The 20,924-nt window shown below is 48.7% G+C and overlaps 1 protein-coding gene across 1 annotated transcript in view; it reads left to right on the top strand.

Annotated features, from left to right (window-relative positions):
• The first annotated feature begins 987 nt into the window (after positions 1–987).
• Positions 988–20,924, top strand: part of LOC144938099 (tensin-3-like) — a 42,057-nt gene continuing 22,120 nt past the window's right edge. The window contains exons 1-14 of the mRNA XM_078865797.1: positions 988–1,197; positions 2,348–2,394; positions 4,080–4,251; positions 5,225–5,275; positions 6,655–6,777; positions 8,304–8,368; positions 10,682–10,765; positions 12,395–12,501; positions 14,125–14,185; positions 16,254–16,332; positions 17,388–17,538; positions 18,824–18,889; positions 19,696–19,812; positions 20,425–20,604. Of these exons, the coding sequence (XP_078721923.1) occupies positions 988–1,197; positions 2,348–2,394; positions 4,080–4,251; positions 5,225–5,275; positions 6,655–6,777; positions 8,304–8,368; positions 10,682–10,765; positions 12,395–12,501; positions 14,125–14,185; positions 16,254–16,332; positions 17,388–17,538; positions 18,824–18,889; positions 19,696–19,812; positions 20,425–20,604 (1,513 nt within the window). The remainder of the gene's footprint in view (positions 1,198–2,347; positions 2,395–4,079; positions 4,252–5,224; positions 5,276–6,654; positions 6,778–8,303; positions 8,369–10,681; positions 10,766–12,394; positions 12,502–14,124; positions 14,186–16,253; positions 16,333–17,387; positions 17,539–18,823; positions 18,890–19,695; positions 19,813–20,424; positions 20,605–20,924) is intronic.

The following is a 20,924-nucleotide window of genomic DNA, read 5'->3' as shown; positions in this document are numbered from 1 at the left end:
AGAGTTCACCTGAGGACGGCTGCTTGCGTTGTGGCCGAAACGTCGTGAGAATTATTTTATTATGTTTTATTTTTATTATTTTATTATTTCCATTCTACGTGACTTTACCGAAAGAACCAAGAAGATGAATCCCTGCAGTCACGAAAGCTTTACATCGAAATATCACGTAAATGTTTCACTTTTTACTCTTGTGTCTTTAAAGCATTATTACCCGTGTGTGTGTCTGAGACGGGAAGTGGCGGCCTGGCACGTGGCCTGTGACCCAACGCTGTGGAGGCAGTGACAGTTGGTGGATCACTGCCACAAATGTTGCGAAACCTTCTGTCCCGTGGGCATTGAGGTGCCATGCTTTGACTCGCCAAGAAATGGCGGTATGGCAAATGTGGATCACACCTGTTCCATCTGCATGGGATTGAGTGTTACCCCCATCACACACTTTGGTTTTGCTTTAATCCAGATATTTAAATTTCCCCCCTATAAAATACTGAAAATGTTAAATGTTGAACTTCTTTCACACCACATGTATCCTACCATGCTAATCGGATATTTGACGTTCACATTTCCACCCTGAACCAATTAACCGCCCACACCCTCTGCAGTACGTGTCCACGGTGTGACTGGCACTTTTCATAGATGTTCACATATCCGAACTTTTCACATCACTGCCTCTACCTAATTGCCTGGTGAGTCGAATATGTGACACACTGGAATCGTAAGGTCACGATTTATTTCCATGAGAAGTTCACTCGGTCGATGAGTTGATTAAATATGTACCACTTTGTCATCATCCTACGATACTTGCCCATTGCCATGGGAATGTGGAATTTCCACCATTTAGACACTGGGCTGCCAACAGAGATCACGCCGCCGTCCCATCGCTTGTTTGCGCAGTGAGACACTTGGATGTGCGTCATGTTCTGGGTCAAGGTTGCACACGGCACTCCGTCTGTTGCGTGTTCGGGCTGAGTCACGGGTTTGTCCGCTGGCATGAGGGGATGCATCGTGCCGAGCAAACCGCACGACACGAACCAAAAACGCGCCGGAGAGTTACCGGGCACATGCGGCAAAAAACCCTCTGAAGCCGGCTTCCATGTGAGATGTCGAGCGAATGGTTTCGTAGCGTTGACTACGTTTTCTGCGTCTGTTTCTTTGCAGCCGGAGAGCCCGAAGGCAGCCGCGAATCGACCAAACAGCGCTGTGAGTACACGGCAAGACTTTTCTCGAGCAGGCTATTTTATATCCTCGTGGTTGTGCTATCGTGGCTCCGTCGTGGACAGGACAGAGCAATGCAGCAACATTCCACTGTTGTACTGCACTATGCTTCCATTTCGTCTATGTTCCTCGCCTTCACCGATGAGCATCGGTCAGCGTGGTGAAGTATGGTCAAGTCAACCCCTACGACCAGTACGGCATGGGGTGGGAGGAGGCCCTCATCCAGCAGTCGATTGGCCAAAGGGTTCATTTCATGAGGTACATGGAACGTCCTTCCTGAACGATCGCATTCACTGGAGCATCAAACCACTGCAGGGAAATGTCATTGGTATACAACGCAACTGATACATTTTGGATTTTTATGGGCATCTAAATGCACCCATATCAGGATTCATATAATGTTGTCGTTTTTTAGTAAAGGCAGTCATTCGCCTTCGTCACGAAACACTAGTTAGTGCTCTTTCATGCACCGTAAACGAGTGAACCTGAGCCAATGATGTCAATTCCACATTATCATGGCGAGGGTCAATCTTTATATTATGGCCACTGTTGACTTTCCATAATGTGGTGCTCGTGTTATTGACCCCAGAGTGATGAAAGCAGATAAGGGCTCTCTCCGATTAGCCAAATCGTCGATTACCCTGCCGCTTATTGGTTTGATTACTCGGCCAATTGGATATCACAGAAACAGTCTCCGGTCTCTCACTCGCTGGACGGGAGGTGATGGGCAGGGCTTGGTGATGTTGTCAAAATCATCAGCCATATCACTTTGGGCGTAGCGTGTAGGGGGTTTCCTGCCTTTCGGGAGGCATGGTGGTGGCAGCAGCCTTTCTTTTTAAAGGGGCCCCAGTTAATTAAACAACAACAAAAAAACATAGGATCATTTTTAGTTCATTAATCCGTCTAATCTGGTTTCCCCCCACGTGCAAAATACTCATTAAGAATAACTGGGAAAACGTTCCCAGGCATCCTTGTGAAAAAAAGAGTCCTGAAACCCAATCGGTACCCTTTGAAGGCTTTCCCGTAGAATACGGATGTATTTTACGGAATCAATATTTATGTAGCCATTTGCTTAAAAATGAAGACCATACATTGTTCTGAAATCAACACACTGTTGCAATTTTCATTTTCACAGGTGTCAGTGGCCAGCAGCACCTCTTATGAGCTGGACAGCAAAGTGGAGTGAGTATTTTTTTCCTCCGACGATTACATTCAGATGAGTGAGATGCATGTGGTTATAACAGTTCACTCAAGTAAAGAGTTAAAATCCCAGTTGGGGATTGACTCAACCCATTACCTCTCTGAGGTTGGTAACAATGAGTACCACTTTGTGGAAATTACCAAATTGGATGTTAGCCATCGGCTGGGCAGGTCTAAGCAGTGGTAGAAATATCACATGAATCCTATGGCAGTGGTCAGTATTTATCCTTAGGTTTGTTGTCGTTTAATCTCCACTGAGTCGTCCTCATTTTAGGCATCCCAGATGTAAGATTATAACGGGGCTAAGCGACCTCAAAGCTGGGTTCTAACTCACGACCTGCCGCTCTTTCATCTGCCGCTCTTGCCACAACACCACCTGGTTGGGTGAAAATTAAATCACCCTTGAACTGCAGGTCAGTCACTATTGAATTCCACAAAATGCTCCTGACTTTAGTGGCTTCTGTGGATTTGAAATTGCAATGTTTGGATTGCGAATGTCAAACACCATGAGCAAACCTCTACGTAGTCAAATATAATCTAATTTCCATGGAAACAAATTTTAACAGGAGCCTGGGATTGAACTTGGGATTTCATCGTTGCTAACTCTTATTTAGCCTCCAAGTGAGCATCGCTATTATCAGTCAATCCACTGCTGGCTGTAGGCTTTTCCAAGCCTCTGTCACCTCGTGTGGTCCCGCCTTCTAACACTACACCTGGCACCGGTACACAAGCCGTTTGCATCGCTCCATTTCTCCACTGGATGTCCTCTTGGGCTCGTTTCCTCCATTGGCCGTCACTCCATTGTCAGCCTCCGCCACCGGCCATCATCTCTTCGAGCAACATGGCAGAAGGAGAAAGACACATATATATATCGGAGTAAACGCTCAACAACACGGTGGCCTTGAAATAAAAAATGTCCCTTCATAGTATAAATAGCACCATTTATGTGCGACAAAGAAGGGCCATTGGTCAAAATGTAGTGCATATTATATCGCTTTCGTCTTAAGGCCGCTGTGTCACTGACAAATGTGTTGAGTTTTTGTTTGGTATTCATTAATTGTGCTCGAGCACCAAACTGCCAATGCAGCAGCATCACCAAATGTATATCAGAGAACGTATGCAAGTCATCGGCATCGCTTTGGCTGTTTAAGAAAAGTAAGCGGGCACACGCATCTAATAATGATGATTTGCAAGCCAATGTCATTTAACAAAAAAATAAACTTTTTATTTCACCAGGTAAGGCCCACCGAGCTATGTAGCTCTTTTTAAGAGGCGACCTGAACACAAATGACAGCTCAACGAAATGTCTCATCGTGTGGAAATTTATAGCAGACACATTCTCTAAACGCATGTTTATAAATGTGAAGGGGAAAACCCGGAGGGCCTGGATAAAAATCCTAGCGACCACGGGGAGAACATGCAAACTCCAAATATACAGCAGGCGTCAGGATCAGGATCAAACCCACGACCCCCTCCATCCCAGGCGAGGTAGTTAACCTCTCGCCACCGTTGCTGATGCCAATGCCGATGCTGCAGCAGCTGCTGCTGCATAGCTGATTTAAAAGTGCATAAGCCCCAGTGGCTTGATCATTTGCAAGCCAATGCCATTTGCTGATGCCAATGCCGACGGTGGCGCTGCCCCTGCCGCTGCTTGCTGTGTTATGCAGAGGGGGCGTGCGTGGGCTGGAGGCCTCGCCGGGCCACGAGTTGGACCTCACATACGTGGCCGACCGCATCGTCGCCACGTGTGTGCCGGCCGGGGCGTCGGAGGCTGCGTCCCAGCGGGGCCTGCAAGAGATGGCTCGCCACCTCGCCTCCAAGCACGGGGGCAACTACCTGGTGAGGAGAAGCAACAGCAGCAGCAACAACAATAAAAAATCGGCCAAGTTTAAATTCATTCGGAAAGACGATTTGTCATGCAAAGTGAGGCTGCATAGCGAAATAGGTAATGGGGCTGGCCGTGTCGGGGGGGGGGGCTAGAGGGGCGGTTTGTTACCCCCCCACTCATCCATTCAATTTCTTCAGTCCCTCCGATCTTCGAATCAGCTTCATTTGATACGTGAGCTCTGTGTAATAGTTGGACAGGGCTCAACAAAGTGCACATGTTCGTGGGATTAAGCGACGAGCGCTATCTACGGAACCCTCTTTTGCCAGTTCGAAGATGATAAAAAAAAGATAACATAATGCATTTCCCTTCCTGGCAATAATAAGTAGTTCAAACACCAAATAGAGACCGACCGCAAGGCATCGTCATAGCGACACGTGCTTGTGGTAGAACATGCACACGAATACGCCCTGGCGATGGATACATTGCCCTTGACAATGGTCGGAACTACACTAGAGACAGCGGCCTTAATACAGCTTGAGCCGAGCCAGTAATAATGCGGCGTTTGCATCTTCCTTTGGCTGTTCACCTTTTGGCATTCTTCGGTCTAGCGCCGGTGAGACACAGCCACGAAGGGGGCTGTCTCTGAGAAGGGCACCATCCTCACACACACAGGGGCTGAGAGCCAGAGCAGATTGGATGGTAGGCAAAGGCGGGATCATATGCTTACTCATTCTGCTTCGTGTTCAACGTTTGTTTAACGTTTGTTGAACGTTGACTGTTATGCATGCCCCCCATCCCCTCCCCCTGACAAACTCAGGGCTCCCTGAACACTGAAAAATGTGTGAACTCATTGTACATGTCCTCATTTATTCGTAGTCTGTATAGCAGTAAAATTATGAAAAGTGTTTCAGCCTTACTTGTTATCAGATTTTCTTAATCAACTGCAGTATTGACAACACAGCGTGTGCGTCTTTTGATTCCTAGGTTATTAACTTTTCTGGACCAAAGGAAGAGCTCACCAAGCTTCACCCTCAGGTATTGTTGAGATAACCTTGTGATATTGTCATCAGATTTATTTTATTATGAGTTGTAGGAAATGCAGTGGCAGTGCTACAGGCCCATTGAGAGCCCTCAGTCGTAAGAATTTTTGGGTGTCTCCCCCTCAATCATCCCTTTGGATTCATAAACTCCAGGCGATGTGGCCGGAGAGATGTAGACACGAGATCGAGATCTAGTGAGCTGAGAGACATTTGGACACAAGACCGGGGTTGTGATGAGAGACAACTTCAGTGAATCGAGAGACGTAGACAAGAGATAGAGACATCGTCTGATGAGAGAGGAAAGCTGCAAACAAGGAGGAGATGAGAGTATTGAATCATCTTTTTGCATTGTGTGTTTATGACGATGTGAATTCAGGCTGATATTTGGGGGATCCTTATTTTATTCATGAATATGTGACCCCTGAATCTGCTTGGGGCCCTACCATTTATCTTAGTTTGCTTCATGCCCAGCACCACCGCTGAGTGAATGGGCAGCTAAGGGACAGCATTTCTAGCTCAAATCAGCGGTGGCGATATTTTACTCGTGGACTATGGAAATGAGTGTATTAGAGGATAGAAATCCATGGCAAGGTGTTATGGGAACAACAGTTTCTGGCTGTGATGTCTTTTTTGACTAACACTCCACAATCCTCAGAGTTTGCAGGTGTAAGTGGCAAAAAAAGTTGTCACAGGAATCAGCCATTCTTCAACGTAATCATCATTTTCAGCCATGGTCAATCTACCGCTGAATAAAGGCCTCCCCAGCCTGCCACCACCTCTCACAGTCGCGCAATGGAACATTTTACAGACACGTCCAAATGAGCTGATTTCATCACTCCATCTCGAGAGTGGACGTCCTCTTTCTCAGATGCGTTCCATTTCTTGGCTGCGAACCTGTTATATTATTCTTCACCATTGGCCATTGTCACTTCTAGCCATGACGTATTCTCCTCAAACTCACTTACAGCTATTTTACTATTACACGCTTTTTTATTAACTCACTCTGTCTGTTGTATCCTCAAATCTTGTAACTAAATTTTAACCCACTTCCCAATGTGGCATCGACTGCAAACTTGGTATACTTATGTCATACTGATGACAATACTAGATTATATCATTAAAAATAAGAAATATATATTTTCAAACATAATTTTGTATATGTTATGTTTCGTCTTGCGTCTAATTGTCCATGCTCAACTCAAGTTAGCTGTAATTGGCCACGGTCCCTTACATTATGGCAAGCTTCGGGGCCTAATCCTGGAGTCGTGGAGTTCTTCCATTACTAGTACAATACATTTCATTAAAGCGTGTTTACATTTTTTAAAATAATATAACTTTTTACACACGACACCGACGACACTTCCTTGCGAGCAGGTGCTGGAGTTCTGCTGGCCTGGCTTGCACGCGCCCCAGCTAGACACACTTTGCCGCGTCTGCAAGGCCATGGAGTCCTGGCTCGCCGCCCACCCAAGCCACGTCGTGGTGCTGCATTGCCAGGTGAGTGGGTCGTGCCCTGACCAGGGGTGTGACTGGCCCTGCATTGCCAGCTGAGTGGGTCACGTCCTGACTAGGGGTGACTTGTTCTGCATTGCCAGGTGAGTGGGTCGTGCCCTGACCAGGGGTGTGACTGGCCCTGCATTGCCAGCTGAGTGGGTCACGTCCTGACTAAGGGGGTGACTTGTTCTGCATTGCCAGGTGAGTGGGTCGTGCCCTGACCAGGGGTGTGACTGGCCCTGCATTGCCAGCTGAGTGGGTCACGTCCTGACTATGGGTGACTTGTTCTGCATTGCCAGGTGAGTGGGTCGTGCCCTGACCAGGGGTGTGACTGGCCCTGCATTGCCAGCTGAGTGAGTCACGTCCTGACTAGGGGTGACTTGTTCTGCATTGCCAGCTGAGTGGGTCACGTCCTGACTAGGGGGGTGACTTGTTCTGCATTGCCAGCTGAGTGGGTCACGTCCTGACTAGGGGTGACTTGTTCTGCATTGCCAGGTGAGTGGGTCGTGCCCTGACTAGGGGTGTGACTTGTTCTGCCTGCATTGCCAGGTGAGTGGGTCGTGCCCTGACCAGGGGTGTGACTGGCCCCGCATTGCCAGCTGAGTGGGTCACGTCCTGACCGGGGGTGTGACTTGTTCTGCATTGCCAGCTAAGTGGGTCACGTCCTGACTAGGGGTGGCTTGTTCTGCATTGCCAGGTCAGTGGGTCACGTCCTGACTAGGGGGTGGCTTGTTCTGCATTGCCAGGTCAGTGGGTCACATCCTGACTAGGGGGATGGCTTGTTCTGCATTGCCAGCTGAGTGGGTCACGTCCTGACTAGGGGGATGGCTTGTTCTGCATTGCCAGGTCAGTGGGTCACGTCCTGACTAGGGGGGTGACTTGTTCTGCATTGCCAGCTGAGTGGGTCACGTCCTGACTAGGGGGATGGCTTGTTCTGCATTGCCAGGTCAGTGGGTCACGTCCTGACTAGGGGGGTGACTTGTTCTGCATTGCCAGGTCAGTGGGTCACGTCATGACTAGGAGTGACTTGTTCTGCATTGCCAGCTGAGTGAGTCACGTCTTGACTAGGGGGGAGTGGCTTGTTCTGCATTGCCAGGTCAGTGGGTCACATCCTGATGGGGTTCACTTGACCTCTGGGCTCAGTAAGCAAAGCACCACCTGGGCATGCTGCACCGCTTGGCTCAACTGACTGAAGTCTGGTGAGAACCAAACTTTACGATTTTTACTCACGATCTGGGGCCAACGGTGGAAATGACACGTTCCGATCGCGGACGCTGGTCTATCCACAGGACGACATCTGTCGTCATCGCCATGCGCGATGCGGTACTCATTTTATTACCATCTGAGGGGATGATTGGTTAAGTTGATCCGTGACTGGGAATTTCAGTGTTCATCTGGCTCGGTATTTGGTTGGGTGCCCCACGGTGCCCTTCACCGCCAGGAGACACGGTCCACCCCAGGCAGCTGCTACTGGCCAGCGGTTTGGGAAGCTTCGTGATGTCTCTCGCTGTCTCTCTCTCTCTGCGCAGGGCAACAAAAGCAGCGTGGGAACCGTGATCGCCGCCTATTTCCACTACAGTGACGTCTGCACGCGGTGAGCACACGCGTGTTGGAGGTCTTACGAGAGAATCGATGCGCCACTCTTAATTAAAACGGCGTGTCTTTCGAGAGCGGAGCTCGTGTTTTACCGTGGCCGTTTGGCATTCTCTATCAGTTTAGGAGTCTGTGAAACACCCCAACGTGTGATTGCCTTGAGAAAGCGCCTTAAAGACGGCCTCACCGTGACTTTGGTTTGGCTAAACAATGGTATCTATGGCTATGGATGCTGCTGCGGCATAACAGTTAGCACGGTGGATTTACATTCCCGGAGTTCGCCGGTTCGATGCCCTCTCTCCCGGCGCGGCAGTTGAAACAATGGAGCAAGTTCCTTTTCGATTAGTTAGAAGTCGATCAGCAGGTCGCTTGAGCACCCCCCAATTAGCACCGTTGGCTACGTACGGTGCAAAAGAAGTTCAACGTACATACTTTGCGATGGGTATAAAGTGTGGGCGCCCTCGACTACGTCAAGACATCTGGCCAGCGTGGAAGAGTAGGCCTCGCTACAATTCCAGATTTGAAGCTTTCGCGACTGCAATGATTCATATTCTTAGGTTTTTTCGGTAAAGTCACGTAGGGAAAAAAATTCAAATTAATAAAAGTAAAATAAAAATAAAATAAAATTAAAATCACGACGTTTCAGAGGCAACACAAGCTTCCGTCCTCTCACTTGATACAGCTATCGTGCTGTGACGGTTCCACCTGAAGACGGAAGCTTGTGTTGCCTCCGAAACGTCGTGCTTTTTAATTTATTTTATTTTACTTTTATTCTTTTTTATTTTAATTTTTCCCTACAATTCTTTCTAATGGAGCGGCGCTTCCACCAGCAGTGGAGCGAGCAAGGAAATACAAGGCGGAACCTTCAGTTAAAAAAAAAAACTTTACCTTTTGTTGTTGTTATATTCAGTCGGGTGGCTTTGTCGTGGCACACTCAACCTTCTGGGAGTTTTGCACACAGCGTTGGTGTACGGTGCTATGTTTCTGGAAGACTTTGCAATTTTTCTGTTTGCGCATAGTCACTTTAAGATGTTTTCTTGTTCGTGATTTTGTTTGTTGCGGTTGCACCCGATTCAAGGGCTGAATGGCCCACAGGGCTATACCAAATAAATTAAACTGAAACTCACAATCGGAAGGTCGCGAGTTCATATCCCGGATATGGGTCAACTCAGCCCACCATTCCATTGCCAGCTGGAACACTTTGACTCTTTCGTTATTATTGTTGTATCTCATTTCAGCACTGCTGGAAATTTCTCTGGGGGTGCCCGGCAATGGAATCGAGTTAGCGGTAGCACGTTCGGTAACAAAGGCTCGTTTTACGAAAGCTAAAAAAAGAAACTCAACACATTCGTCAATAACACTGCTGCCTTAAAAGAAAAAAAAACATAATAATTGACATTTTGTGCAATGGCCCTTTTTCATAGCACGTATGGTCCACTCTCATGGTCAAGGTCCACCCTAAATCGCATCCACACAAACCATGGCAGATGCGGACACCTGACGCACAAATGGAAAATTGAAAACTCTCCACGAGTGCGGGACTGTGGTCATCCAGAACAGACCGTACAACATATAGCGACGCAATGCCCCGATCCACAAATACGAATGAGACATCGCAGCGAGACACTCCTCTCTGCTCCAGACGCGGTTATACTGGTAGGAATCCCCAGGTTACACCAGCCCACAGGGGATTATTGTGTCCATCCGTCGTGCATCCAAAAATGGGAGTGGTGGGGCTGGGTGGAGAGGGGAGGGTGGGGAGGGGCTGGGTAGGGAGGGGAGGGTGGGGAGGAGCTGGGTGGGGAGGGTGGAGAGGGGCTGGGTGGGGAGGGTGGGGAGGGGCTGGGTGGGGAGGGTGGGGCTGGGTGGGGGGTGGGAGGGGTGGGGTTGGGTGGGGAGGGGCTGGTCACCCCGTGGTGCCCTTATAAAACTCAACGTTTAACCTACTCACGCCGGCTTGTGCCCGCCCTCACAGTCGGGCATATTTGCGGAACACACCACGCCGCCGTTGACCCTGGCCATTGACCGAGCAACCCAACGTTCCTACCAGCTCCCTCCGCAGGAATGTGTTCTGCTGGCTTGACCGCCCGAATGTGAAATTGTAGTCGTTGCTCTGCATCTACATCAGCCGCACAGAAGAAGAAGAAGAAGCAGCAGCTAGCAAGTAAATCAGTGTTATTGACGAATGTGTTGTGATTTTTTTGGTTGTTAATTGTGCCCGTGCACCACGACCAACGACAGAAGTTACTGAAAAAGTGTACAAAGGCTACTTCAAGAGCTACGTTCGTCCCTGTGTTTTTTTTTTACTCCGCAGCTCCGAACATACGCTCGGCAGATTCACCAACAAGACGCTCTGCGCTGACCGGTTTTCTGCTGCCATCCAGCCCTCGCAGAGACGGTGAGACCTGCAGCAGCACGGGACATTCCTGCCAACGACGGGACTTGGTATTGCTGCAGACGTGTGTTAAATCTGGATTGGTTGTTTCGTGTATTTGTCCTCCCACCACGCGCCTCCCATTAGCACGGTTGGCTACGTACGGTATGAAAGAAGTTCAACGTATAAGAACTGTAATAGACGCCTGTGTGTGGGAGCGGAATGGTCCCAGCCAGGGCTAATTTCAGTGGTGAGCGGTATCTGAACGAGTCCTGGGCTTCCCCTAGGTCGACACAGCCTTAAATGGGTATCTAGTGTGATGTGACCGAGCGTGCTTCTGGCTACAGCACTCCTCATGTGCAGTGCTGGTCTGAGTATTTTCTAAAAAAAAAGCACTTACCCTCGGCGTGTGTTTGGTTATATGGGGGACCTTTGTTTTTGTTTTGTGAAAAGAGAGTGGCGGTGTTGTGATTTGCATGCTCTCGCACTGTCACTTGATTCCTGGCCATGAACAACACTAGTTGCAGATAATGTGTGAACTTGGCTCGGCCATCCTCGAGGTCATCTCGGCCTAAAATCAGTGTTTAGCGTTGTCATCATCAGTGCCGCAGAGAAAAAGGTGGCCAGTTGTCATGCTGGCCCGAATCATATTCCTACGACGTTACACTCGTATTCATCGTTGCTCGGTAATATCGTGTCAACAGCCTATACATTTAATGGAGATTTGTGTTAGATTTGGTTCGTATGTATGTTATCATATATGCATGTGTGTGTGTGCGTGTGGTCGACACTTCACGTGGCCTCAAGGTGCCCATAGCCTGGCACAAGCGTCGCAGTGACGCCACAGCCACTTAGTGGCGAATGGCGGTTGTTGTATCTTTGCAAGTGGGAAGTGGTTGTGTAGTGGTTAGCGCACTAACCGCTACGAACCCGCCCACCCGAGTTCTATTCCCGCTCACGGCCAACGCCTGTCACGATTATCTGAACCGATCGTGGGCCTCCGCCCGGTTGACTCAGCCTCAAATTAGTACCTGGTGCTGTGTTAACATCGCCACTAGGGAGACAAAAGCGGTCGGGAGTGGTGTTGGCCACCCACCCCCTCGTGTGCTGTTCCAGGCCTTGATAGGTGCGCGATACCAGCACTTGCCCCAACAGTCAGTTACAGGCTATATGGGGGATCTTTGTCTTTTGTATTTGTATCTTTACACGTGCGTATATTTGCACGTGTCTGTATCTGCGTAATATCGTGGGTTTAACCAGGCTGGATTGTGTGAGGAGCTCACAGATCCTTGAAAGATCTGGACTCGGTCTCATCATTGAGCTCTTCCTGCAGGCAAGGCTGTCTTGGCTGGGTCACGTAGTCCGCATTACAGGCACCGCATGCCCAAGCAGCTTCTGTTTGGCCGGATAGAGGGTAGTGCACAGGTGGTGCATCTGCCAGTGATCTCAGGCAGTCAACCAGTGGCACCTGGGTTTGTTCCACAACCCTTTATCAGCGAGCCTTCAACACTTCACATGGCATCAACTTGCACCTAGCTTGGCATAAGCGCTGTTACGACATCACTGCCACTTAGTGACGACTGGCGGCTGTTATTGTTGTTGTATGCTTACGTGATGTGTGTTGTGTGTGTACTCACTGATTGCTCTTGGCAGGTATGTGTACTATTTCAGTGGGCTTCTGTCACGCTCCATCAGCCTCAACACCTGCCCACTTTTTCTGCATCAAGTGGCGCTGCACGGCCTGCCTAGGGAAAGCTCTGGTTAGTGTGCGTGTTCACATGTGTGCATCGATGTGTGTGTGTGTGTTCACACGTGTGTTCACGTGAGAACTTGCAGCATGGTGGTTAGTGCGCTGCACTATAAACCCATCGTCCTGAGTTCGATTCCGACTCACGGATATACGTCGGTGATGAATATCGGAACCAGCCCTGGGCTCACGCAAGGACAACTCAACCTTGAATGAGTACCTGGTGCAGTTTGTAAACATCAGCACCGGGGGTGACAAAGGCAACCAGACGTGGTTGATGGCCACCCACCCCGTCGTGAAACTGTGCTCGCCTTAATAGGTGCTTGCTCACGGCACTTGCCTCAACAGCCTGTGCCGACAGGCTCTTTGGGGGATCTCAGTCGTTGTGTTCACGTCCTCTTCCCTTCATGTACAGCGGTGGCCTCCGTGCTCTGTGATGTCGACTCGCTGCTCACGTCTCTCCCGCTATCTTCCGCTCCTTCTTTTGCCTTCTCTCGTTCTCCCCTCCATGCTTAACTCTTTCTCTCAATCTCTTTTCACTTCTTCTCACGATGTGTCCTGCCCATTTTCTTGCGTGCGTGCATCTACATATCATATTGCTTTCTCTTTAATGATTAATTTAAAATATCGTCGTTCATGCAAGTTGCATCTCACAATCGCCGAGGAGCCACAGACACGAGCTGGAAGGTTGCCAGGTGGTGAGCCAGCGCCAACAATTGCTCTGCAGTTCTCTACATATAAAGATGTTTTCGGCCAAATAGTGAGTCGTTATACACGTGCGAGGACATTGGAGCTCCTGGAGAAAACCCAGGCACGCGAGGGGGGAACACTCTATCCTGTGCAGAAGGGACAGCTGCGATGAGTTCACACATCGCTGGACTGCATTCCGCTGGCAAGCCAGGGTATTGCAGCCTAGATACACAACATTTTGCCATTTGTCCCATCCACAGTGCAGGATCACAGGTGCACGCACGTGCTGCTGGGGGCTAGGGGGGAGGTGGTGCTTCTGCGCTTAGCACACTGTGCGACAAAACCCAGCGAATGGGGTTTAAGTCCTATCCGTGTATAAACAGAGGTGACACGTGGCATTCCAAAACCTTCATGAGAAATCACTCGTTTGATTCAGCCGTAAATGAGCACCTTGTAGTAGGCATACCTGTCAACCCCTTATCAGTGACTACCTTATTGCAATACCAATTCAGACCTTATTGGTCACCCCGTGCCCTTATAAATGTCAACGTTCATCCTACAAAGCCCGTATTGAAACGGCTGTACGCCGTATGGACCTGAAAACTCAATTTCCCCGCATAAGAATACGGGTAAACCGTATGCGTTGGCGGGTATGAGAATGCGTGTAAACAACAGTAACTCAGCAGGCAGGGGCAGCTTGCTGGGCGGTGTTGGCCCACATCACCCCGCTGTGTCCCACGCTGCCCTTAATGGGTGCTCGTTAACAGTACTTGCCTCGACAATCCTCGATATTCGGTATGGCTCAATGTGTTTGTGTCTTGCCCTCAGCTCGGGGTGAAAAGTCAACATTTCTATGGTAGAGTGCCAAAAGGACTGTGTAAGGATAGTTTATCCTATGGCGGTGTATATTCTGCTTGCTGTGATTCATTGTGTTTCATTTCTACAGGAGGCCGACTGTTTCTAAGGGTCTACCAAGGATTACAGCTCATGTACACATCCTCTGTGTAGTAAGTACGCATGCTTAGCTTCAGCAGCATGATCATCAGCACCACTACTACCAACGCCTTCATTAATATCATGATCAGCAGCAGCACCACTACTACCACTAACACCATCAGCAGCATGATCATCACGACTACTATAACAACCACCATGACCTTAATCGTCAACTCTAAACCCACTATCGTCATCACACCCAACACCAACACCACCACCATCATCATAAACATGACAATAGCCACCACTGTTATAGCCGAAAACATTATCAGTATCTTATCAAGATTTATAGAGCACCTTCACCAAGGCACATTACAGACATTGTAACATTGTACATAGCATGATCATAATTTGACATTAATTATTGAATTATTGCAAGTGGTGGTGTAGTTTTAATTGCAGTAGAACAAGAGGGATTGATAAGGAGGGATTGTGATAGGCCTAGTCGTATGCTGCCTACAACCAGCTTCATCGTCGGAATCTATTGGACAACTGCCAGTGAAACTGAAACATTCAAAATCGTCACTGAAGGCAAACAGCTGTGACCTGCAAATGATGAGACATTTAAACATACCGACTATAATCACCCAGCAATGTCTCTACCTTAACGCTCGTGACGTCACTCCACACTGACTAGCCCCCCTCATTAATATTCATGAGCAGGTGACGTCCTCCAAATGAACACCCGCCCACCCGTCCTCATTAATAATCATGAGCGGGTGACGTCACTCAATATGGAGTACTCCCCCCCCTTCACTAATAATTATGCGCAAGTGACGTCACTCCACATCAAACAGCCCCCCTCATTAATAATCATGATAAGGTGACGTCCTCCAAATGGATACCCCCCCCCCCGACCCATTCATAATAATTAGCGGCTGACGTCACTCCACATGGGGGGCCGAGGCGCCTCCTCCCCCCTCCTCGGCGTCAACTCACAACCCTCATTACGAAGGCAGAACCCTCACGTCACGTGATCTCCGTAACGCTGTTGAGACATAGAAGTAAAAAGGACGTCATGATGAACAAGGGATTATAACCTTAAAATGAAATAGGTCTGTGTCACCGCGCCCTTACAAATTGCACACGAATTCATGCAATGAATATCACGTCGCCGTCTGATTTTCGCTTGCAAGCTTCAGATTTATTGCAAATCACCCATCCTTGGACGGGCAAAAGGCTCGTGATATCATTATCAAATGTATACATTGGTCATGCCTGGTGAGAATGTATGTAGTGCAGTGATTTGGAGGGTTAGTGGATCACACAGGGATGGGGCGTCATGAATTTCATGATGCGCTCAGCTGTGGGATTACAACGTGGTGACTGCGGGAGGCAGAATAGCAAATGTGATTCTGGCTGTGCAGTCGCATTTGAGTACTCTTATCTCGTATGCACGGGATTTCTCTGGTCCCATTAACTTATACAAAAAAGATTATATTTGAGATATTTCCTAAATATTCCAATGGGGACCCTTCTGAAAAAGTGCGTCAGCACTCAGTGAGGCTTTTGTCACTCGATCACATGAGCAATTGTGCAGCATTAGATCCAGCTGGTGGTCCTAAACCATACTCTTTGGTTCTTTTGGTAAAGTCACGTAGGTAGAAAAATAATAGATCACGACGTTTCGATCGCAACACAAGCAATCGTCATCGGGTGGGACAACCACAGCAAGAAAAAACTGCTCAAGTAGGCGAGAGATCTGCCGTGTCACGAGGAGATCCATGATCTATTATTTTTCTACTTACGTGACTTTACCGAAAGAACCAAAGAGTATGGATTCTTGCAGTCACGAAAGCTTCAAATCAAGGTCCTAAACCAGTTATGACATTTCCATATGACGATGTCAGGCATCGGTTGCACTCGACAAGGAACCACTGTCAGCTGCCCAGAGAGTGGTATTCACTTTATTGACCCTGGAGGGGTTATTGCCGAGGTCAACCCCAGACCAAGTGTAGAACTCAAGGCATTCTGATTTCGAGTCGAGACTTCAAAACACAGCACCTACTCGTGCTTCGCCTGTCCTTGCCCCATGCTAAACACAAGCGTTCGTTGACAAATTCAATCTCTCCCTCACAGCTCTGTGCCCGCGACCGGAACCGCTCAGAGCCTCAGCGTGAACGTGAAGCCGGCTTTGATGCTCAAGGGTGACGTGCTGGTGAGCGATGTGTTTATGTGTCTAAGCCATTCGCCGTCCACTGCTAGCTTAAGTGCCTCTCTCCTTCGGCACGGGCACGAAACTGTCTGTGTACCCTCATCACTGGTGTCTGCGACGGAGACGTTTGCACACGCGCGCAATTCCCAGCGCGTATGGGAGTTTCAACCTCCCGTCTGTCGCAATTTCATCCTCGTTGTCAAGCACCCCACGCCCCCCCTCGTATTTAATTTGGGAATTGACTCAATGTAGAAATATATACAGGAGGAAGTAAGAATGGTCGCATTGTACCCAACACAGTGTGTTGTGAGAAGGTCAAACGTTGTGTTGGCAGCATGGCGTTTTCATGGACATCATGATCCCCTTTGTGTAAGAAGAGAGGTCAATGTTAAAATATGACTGCTTGAGGTAGGAGCAATATCTGCTTTATTTTATGGTCAGTGAGTATGAGGCCGCCGCCCATTACATCTAAGCACACGTGGAGAAATGACAGACCTTTATGGCCGACTCCAGTTATTGAGTTGCAAGCTCAGAGCGAAACATGGCAAGATGACACTGACGAAGTAATCACGAAGAAGAGATTTGCAATTTAAGGAGATGCATGAGCACAGTGGACAAATGGGAAGGTTACCGAGACGGGCATTGGATTGGCGCCCGAAGGTAGGCGAGCTGAAGCCAGACGTCCCGTGTTCATGAAGCTGGGCTGTGTCATTCGTGGGACATCTAAGAATCCTCGCAGGGGAAAGTAAGCAAACGCGAGTTGTGTTGGAGTCAACATCGCCTGCGATGACGTCTTCACCTTGAACCTTTGTTGTAAATTTTAGTTTTTGTTTCGTGAGCGGAGGGGGAGGCGCAAAAGCGGTCTTTTTTTCACAAAAGAGGGCCCCACAAAAAGGCATGTTTTTGTGCCGTTGTTGTCGTTGTCACTAATGAACAAGGAGGTCCCTACACGGCATCCTGCCCCGGGCCTTCAGCCCCCCCAGCAACTCCAGGAGGCTGTGGGAGAACCCCCGGCGCGACCAAATGACATGTGAAATGCCGCCGCGCTTGTGCCGCAGGTGAAATGCTACCGGGAGGCTCCGGCGAGCGGGCCCCCACCGAGCTGCGGGCGGGAAGCGATTCTGCGGCTGCAGCTGCACACGGCGGCGATGCGTCCTCGCGACACCTCCCTGTTGTTGCGCAAGCAGGACCTCGACCTCGCCTGCTCCGGTTCGGACACCTCCATCTGTCTGCCCGCCACACCGATTCTGCAGTCTTGGACTTTGATGGGGGTTGCTGCTTTAGATTGACCACATTGAGGATGGATCTGCCTCAATGTGATGTAACATCATATCTGTCAACCCCTTGTCGGTGCCCTACCTTATTGCAGACCAATTCAGACCTTGTTGGTCACCCCGTGCCCTTATACATCTCAACGTTCATCCTACAAAGTTCCATCACAAGGGAGAAACACAAACAAATAGACAATTCTTTTTTTTGCCTGCATTGAAACGGCTGTACGCCGTATGGACCTGAAAAATAAATTTCCTTGCATACGGGTAAACCATATGGGCTGACAGGTATGTAACAGGCAGAGGTGTCATTTATTATTTTGGTAAAGGAGTTACAATTTTTTATGTACTACTTATTCATTTTTTTACCAGGTAATGCCCACTGGCCTAGCTGATGGTTCAGTGGCTTCGACATGGCCATTATGATCTACACAGCCATATCAATCAGAACACAACAAATAGAGTATTTGGCTGCTAAACTATGAAACTAAATGTTAATTTTATTATTTTACTAGATATGGCCCAATGAGCCACAATAGCTCTTTTTCAGAAGCGACCTGCCCACAAATGATAGCCCAATGAAGTGGCTTTTCACGTGGAAATTTTTAGCAGCCAAATACTCTAAACGCATGATTCTACAAGTAGAGGGAAAAACCGGAGGACCCGGATAAAAATCCACGTGACCACAAGGAGAGCATGCAAACTCCAAATATACAGGCGTCAGGGTCGGGATTGAACCCATGAGCTCCTGTATACCAAGCGAGGTAGTTAACATCTCGCCACCGTGGCGCCCCCAGCGAGTTGGGCCATTCATATTTTCAGGTGGCTAGCTTGTTGGAATTTTAAGATTGAGATTCTTGGTTCAAAGCCGCTGCCGCTATCCCAACAAAAAAACAGTAGTACCAACATCACAATCACAACCACCATCAGCACCACCACCACCATCTACAGAATCTGGTTGATTCAGAGGATGAATTTCCTCTTTAGAGTACTGATCCAATGCTGTCATGATCTTACATTCAAATGGTGGAGTTCACTTCAAATAAGTAATTTAATGGTTTCAGGCATGATCACCAATACACATGCAAACACATATTTACTTGTAAATGTTCACTTAATGAGGTGATAAAAGAAACCGATCAAGCTCATGCAATTCTGAATGTGATGATGACACACGTATTTGTGTCCCTGTTCATCTGGTGTGTCTGTGTTTTGCGCATCAGACCCCAGGTATCCGGACGATGGAAAAGTTCAGTTGATTTTCTCAGCCACCCCAGACAGAATGGCAGGTAAGACACTACCAGCCTCATGGGCAACTGTGTGGCCTTGTGGTTAGCACACTTGTATCTAAGTATGGTGGTTCGCTAAGTGAAATGCAGCTTCTAGTAACCTACACTATTTTCCCTGTTGAACTTTTTTTTCGTGCCGTACCAACTGTGCTCATTGGAGGTGAGCACAGTGAGCCTGTGAGAACATAAATGGTCCCACTGAATTTCAGCACAAGAGTAGATTGGGAATTGTTATTCAGTAATAATTGACTGCACTTTTGTCAATCTTCCGTGGTTGGCCACAGGGTTTGTTTGACCATACTTGACCATGTTACTCAGTGCAGGTTAGTGAACAGGACCCCAGAACTGGCTCCGATGCCACTCGTCATTGATGGTTAACCGTGACTGGGAATCATACTTAGGTAGCTAAAGTTACAAGTACAGAATGCTAACCCCTGCACCACAGCTCCTCCTGTACATGTACACAGACAACAACAATGTACACAAACAATCCACTCCTAGATGACGGCATCTTGACATTGTTTTTAGCTGATTAAATGAGCTAATTTTTCCTTTGTTATTTATTTATTGTTTTGTTTAATTAAAACACTTTTTTCAGGCCTCGGTGTGTGAGAGCTTGAATGACCATCAATTTGAAATGTCTTTTGAGAGGCAGAATTTCTGATAGTGGACTGCGATCAAAATTCAGAAAGAGCAGTGATGATGATGATGATGATTACGTTGTTATACCACAGAATTGGTAGTTATTGCATCACTTTCTGTGGGCTCAGGTCTATATACACTGAGCTGTCTGAACGTTTCTGCAGGGACCGAGAGCCTCCTGAAAAATGGTGCGGTGGTTGTGGATCACAGTGCCACAGACCCAATCCTGCGCTGGGATTCCTACAGCCACCTGCACACGTCCTGGGACACCTTTGCATCAGGTGACACATAAATGGAACGATTATTAACCCCAACCCTCTCTCCCGGCTTAATTGCCCATTTTGGTAGCACTGTTGGTTAGCGTGCATGACTTGCAGCACCTAGAGGTCACTGCATTAACTCTCCCCCCACTGTACATGCACAGCAGCATCCAATCACAATCATCCACCTTCAAGCAGCAGCTCCAGGCTCCCGCCCTGCCCAGGCTCTCACTCTATCCAGGCTTCTGCAGGAGGTTGTGGCTCTATCCCGACTGACGCCTGTATATTAGGAGTTTACATGTTCTCCCTCTGTTGCGTGGATTTTTCTCCGGGTCCTCCGGTTTTTCTCTTCACGTTTAGAATCGGCATCACGCGTTTTGAGTATTTGGCTGCTATGCATTTCCACGTGATAAGTCACTTCGTTGAGCCATCGTTTGTGGCCAGGGTCACTTCTGAAAAAGAGCTACAGAGTTCAGAGGGCCTTACCTGGTAAAAATAAAAAAAAAGTTTGGTTACTTTGACTTCATTCTCGAGTGGGATATGAAACTTTGTAGCGTATAGTTTCATCATCATCATTAGTATTATGATTTTAACGGCAGGTGGCCCCTCTCGCCCCGTCACCTTCCTCCGTAGCGGAGAAAGCGAGGCCGGCGGGCGGCGAGGCCAAGCAGCCAGGCCGCCGCGCGGCTGACGGCGGCGGTGCCGCAGCGGCGACCCACACGGAGCACACGCTGTCCGTGAGCAGCGACTCGGGCCGATCCACCGCGTCCATGCGCACGTCCGACGACGCTCGGCCACCCGCCAGCCCGCTCGGTACGTGGCGGCCTCCTCGGTCGCCCTCGCCGTCCGTTTCCCCTGCCGAGGAAGCAATCGGCCAAGAGAAAAAGGACTCATTCTGCTCGCAGCCCCAGATAGAGTGGGGGAAAATAAATGTTTCGAGTGATGGGGAACACGCTCCCCGCACGGCGAGCATCGCAGACTTCTACCAAAGTGGTTCACCCACGCGATCTGTTAACCCTGCGGGAATGAAGTTGATTGTGTCAATTTGACAACTGCCTTATCCGAGATTCGAACTCGCAACCTTCCATTCGGGAGGTAATTTTCAGCGCTTCGTGCTGCCGTTTATGTGCACG

Source organism: Lampetra fluviatilis, chromosome 21, assembly GCF_964198595.1.
Source record: "Lampetra fluviatilis chromosome 21, kcLamFluv1.1, whole genome shotgun sequence".
In the NCBI taxonomy this organism is placed as follows: domain Eukaryota; kingdom Metazoa; phylum Chordata; class Hyperoartia; order Petromyzontiformes; family Petromyzontidae; genus Lampetra; species Lampetra fluviatilis.
The sequence above is the reverse complement of the archived record's forward strand: the minus strand, read 5'-3'. Positions and strand labels throughout refer to the sequence as shown.